Raw genomic sequence first — 4444 nt, 5'->3', positions numbered from 1 at the left:
CACTTTTTAATTCTTTCTTGTATAATTTTGACGCTAATTAGTTTTTCTTTATATTATATAATATTTGTTACAAGTTATACCAATGACAACATGTTAAAACCAAATACATTCATTTGACATAATTTGTATCTTAAATTGTAGCAAAGTTTGACACTATATGTCGCCAACCTATATTATATATTAAGGTTAAAGTTACAAATAGGCTATATATTTTCTCAAATGTCCCGATATAGGTTATATGACCATTTTTGTGTCACTGTCGGTTATATACTTTCAGAAAGTGTACATATATAAACGATTATATTTTTTTAACCTTTAACCAAAAAAGTTGATGACGTGTCGTCATATTTATAGTTCACATTGGAACAAAAAAAAATTTATATAACATACATTGGAACAAAAGAGAAACTACATTTATTTCACGTCGCCTTTAAAAAAAATTACGTAATTATTTTGACTGGTAACCAATTGTTTACGTGAGAACACTTTTGAAAGTATATAACCGACAGTGAGAAAAAAATGAGTATATAGCATACATCGGGATATTTGAAAAAATATATATAGTCTATTTGTAGCTTTAACCATATATATTATTATATCAATCATCAGTGACTTGGGGTAGGCTCAGGGTTTAGATGACAGTCTCGAATTGGTCCTCTAAACTTAGAATTATTATTCACTCATAACCTATATATATTTTTAAAAAATTTATAAATTTATATTTTGCACCCTGCATATTTTTATCCGATTCTAAACACCGAGCATAGTTTCAGTTTCTCCCTTTAAAATTTTACACTTTCAACCCGTTAGAATTCTTTTTCCGATTTTTAGCTACCAATCAATTTTCAGTTTTCCTCTTTCTCAATTTTTTCAAACATGTTGGTACTCTAACTTTCCGGCCTCATTTTATATACTCCCTCCGTCCCAAAATAATTGTCATGTTTTGACTTTTTGAGTCTTTTTTGTTCGACTTTGACTTTAAATATGTTTCTTTGTGTCATATAATATTGAATGAAAGTTATATACCAAATGAAAACACATTCGAAATGAATCTATTAATATAAATTTCATAAAATATTCTATAGAATACAACAACAAATATTTTAAGTAAAAACTTAATAAATTGACTTTGAAAAGTCCAACATGACAATTATTTTGGGACGGGTGGAGTATATTTTAAACCTCCTAACATTTCTAAGTTTATAATTCCTTTTTAATTTCTTTTACAATGTTTTTTTCAACGATCTTTTTATTTGTTTACTACATTATATATATATATATATATATATATATATATATATATATATATATATATATATATATATATATATATATATATATATATATATATATAATCAAAAAAAGGAAACGGGTATACGTTTTGTCTACAATTGTAAAAGATGTTGGGTATGTTGAAACAGATTATTTTCTCTTGGATTATATTACACCCATTAACGTGTTAAAAAAAATTAATAAAAATATATAATTATATACTACAAAAAGTTTCTACACGCGTCGAAGCGGTAGTCGCCACAACACACTCGGTTGACCACCTACTCGTTAAATTCAATTTTAAAGTGTTGAATGATAAATGATACTTATATAAGCATCGCTTTGGTTTTTCAAGAATCGGAAATAAGGAGTAGAAAGAAAGAAAGAGGGTCATGGAAGAAGTAAGCGTTTTACACATGAGTAGTGGTGATGGAGAATCAAGTTATGCTAACAACTCATCATTTCAGGTATCTCTTTAATTTAATCCCTACATATTATTATTATCTTTTTTATTTATTTCTTTGTCTATTCTAATGGTGATTTTTACACCATCATTCATGGATGTATTAGACGACATTTTTCACACTTAACAAGTTAACGAGTTACTTAGAGCTTCCGTACCTTTTTGTTTTAACATGGTGTTACATGTAGGGATAACAGCATAACACTTATCAACCGATGATTCAACGATGATATATAATGGATATAAACTGGATATAAACGATGTACATGAATTTGAATGTGAATAATTAGTGGAGTAGATGATTGTTTGATTGGATGTGGTCATGTGGATGATAAGTAATCTATCATAAATACGAAAAAATATACCATATATACAATATACAATTGTATATGAAATAAACTTATCTCTTAGTAGTTACATTATTATTTCATATACTATTAGTAATCGGAGACGTTTACATCTCTACATTTTGCTAATTTGATATAATCAAATTACAACGAAAGTAACTAATCGGTGATAAATGTTGCTCAAAACGAGTCTCTCGCAAAGCCAAAATAGATAAATAATTACAATTATTTTAATTATTCAACTACTAGATCTTGTTGACAATTTTTCTGAAGATCATCATAATTTTAGATAGATAATAGATATATACCCTTGATTTATTGGATATGAATAAGAATATAGATGATAAAAATTTTATTCGATATGGATATGAATTTTAAAAAATAGTAATTTATAAATATAGTTCGATTTGATTCATATCCGATTTATTGACATCTCTAATTACAACCGGTGTGTTCATATTTTTTTCCCTGCAGGAAATTGTGATAAGGAAATCGCTACAAGTTTTAGTCGATACAATCGAGGCTACTGCTAATCATGATATTTTCTTCAATGAGTGCTTCAAGATTGCTGATCTTGGATGCTCCTCCGGAAAAAACACTTTGTCGGTTACATTTGCCATTGTTGATATGATCCATAAGACATATAGCAAATATAATCGTAGAACACCACAGTTTCAGGTCTACTTAAATGACCTTTTTGGAAATGATTTCAACAACATTTTTAAATTGTTACCCAATTTTTATGCAAACCTTAAGAAGGAGAGGGGAGAAGATTTTGGCCCTTGTTTTGTTTCGGCGGTTCCTGGTTCCTTCTATGATAGACTCTTCCCAGACAAAAGTTTGCACCTTGTTTACTCGTCTTATTCTATTCATTGGCTATCTCAGGTTTGCCTAATACACAACTTTACTCGTCTTATAACTAATAATGCCAATGATTGAGTCGGGTTTCTTCCTGGGCAGCAGTTGGGGGTGGGTTATGCAACTGCGGGAGATTAAAATGTGGGTGTTTAAGTCCCCGTGGGTGATCCCCTACTGCTGTTCATAAAGAAATATTGCATAATGTGCATGATTTTTTCATAAATTGTTTTAGTGGTATAGTTTAATCTCATAACATGTGATAGGTACCGGAAGGCCTTGAGAACAACAAATCAAACATATACATGGCAAAGGCAAGTCCTTCAAATGTGTTTCAAGCATATCAGAACCAATACTATACTGACTTCACAAAATTTTTACAATTGCGGTCTAAGGAAATAGTATGTGGTGGACGCATGGTTTTAACATTCAATGGTAGGAGGCGTGCTGATCCAACTAGTGATGATTGTTGCAGTGCTTGGGAGCTAATAGCAATAGTACTTGTCGACATGGTTAAAGAGGTAATCGATCAATAGGGTCTTTTGTGTCATTATTTGGTTCACAAGTTAACTAGTTTTGTTTTCGCTTGGTTTATTTAACAAACACTACAGGGATTGATTCCACAAACAAAATTGAACTCGTTCAATATCCCATTCTATTCTCCATGCGAAGAAGAAGTTAGGAATGTTATTCAAAATGAGGGATCATTTAATCTTGATAAGTTAAGTGATTTCCAAGTCAACTGGGACCCACACGACACAGATTACACAAGTCTGAAAGATTCTATTGAGCTTAGTGATGCCCATGGAGAAAGTTTTGCAAAAGCAAAGAGAGCTGTTGTGGAACCGATGTTAGCGTCTCATTTTGGAAGTTCCATAATCGAAATGGTATTTAAAAAGTATGCGAAGTATGTATCTGAACATCTTGTTAAAAGCAAAACAAGAACCTTCAATATAGTCATTTCATTGACTAAAAAGTGAACGGTTATGTTGGAACTTGAATCCGGTTTAACCCGAATTCTATCCGTCCACAAACTCCTTTGATAACTAATAAATTATACCTATTATGTTATAATAATGTATTACTAAATAACTATTATATTAGTTGTAATGAACATTAAGTTATAAAATTAAGTTATAAGTTAGTTGGAAGTTTAATTTGGAATTTCAAGTTTTTAATTATTTGTATAATGAATCATTAATCTAGTGATTGATGAAAAACTCTTTACTTGCCTAGTTGTCTTGGCGGTTAGTGTTAATATATTATATAAGTAAAGCAACATGCATAAGAGAAAGAGGTGGTGACCAATACACCAAAAATAAACACATGACTAAACGAAAGACAGCGATAGACAAGATGACGTTTTTGTCAAATTCGTGTATATTTAAGGCAAATAAAATAAGGCAATCTTAGATTGTGAACAATGAAATCTTTTCGTTTATAATTGTTGTTCCCGACCGGTGATATAAGCAACGATCTTCCGCTTCCGCTACTAGTTTTTGGGTAT

At 30.3% G+C, this 4444-nt stretch overlaps 1 protein-coding gene across 1 annotated transcript; it reads left to right on the top strand.

Annotated features, from left to right (window-relative positions):
- Positions 1-1574: 1574 nt before the first annotated feature.
- LOC139848337 (S-adenosyl-L-methionine:benzoic acid/salicylic acid carboxyl methyltransferase 3-like) lies at positions 1575-4058 on the top strand. Its single transcript, XM_071838066.1, has 4 exons — positions 1575-1739; positions 2557-2967; positions 3204-3458; positions 3549-4058. Exons 1-4 carry the CDS (start codon positions 1665-1667, stop codon positions 3915-3917), a joined length of 1110 nt encoding a protein of 369 aa, XP_071694167.1. The 5' UTR covers positions 1575-1664; the 3' UTR covers positions 3918-4058.
- Positions 4059-4444: the final 386 nt, after the last annotated feature.

The sequence above is a fragment of the Rutidosis leptorrhynchoides genome, chromosome 5 (assembly GCF_046630445.1).
Source record: "Rutidosis leptorrhynchoides isolate AG116_Rl617_1_P2 chromosome 5, CSIRO_AGI_Rlap_v1, whole genome shotgun sequence".
Lineage (NCBI taxonomy): Eukaryota > Viridiplantae > Streptophyta > Magnoliopsida > Asterales > Asteraceae > Rutidosis > Rutidosis leptorrhynchoides.
The sequence above is the reverse complement of the archived record's forward strand: the minus strand, read 5'-3'. Positions and strand labels throughout refer to the sequence as shown.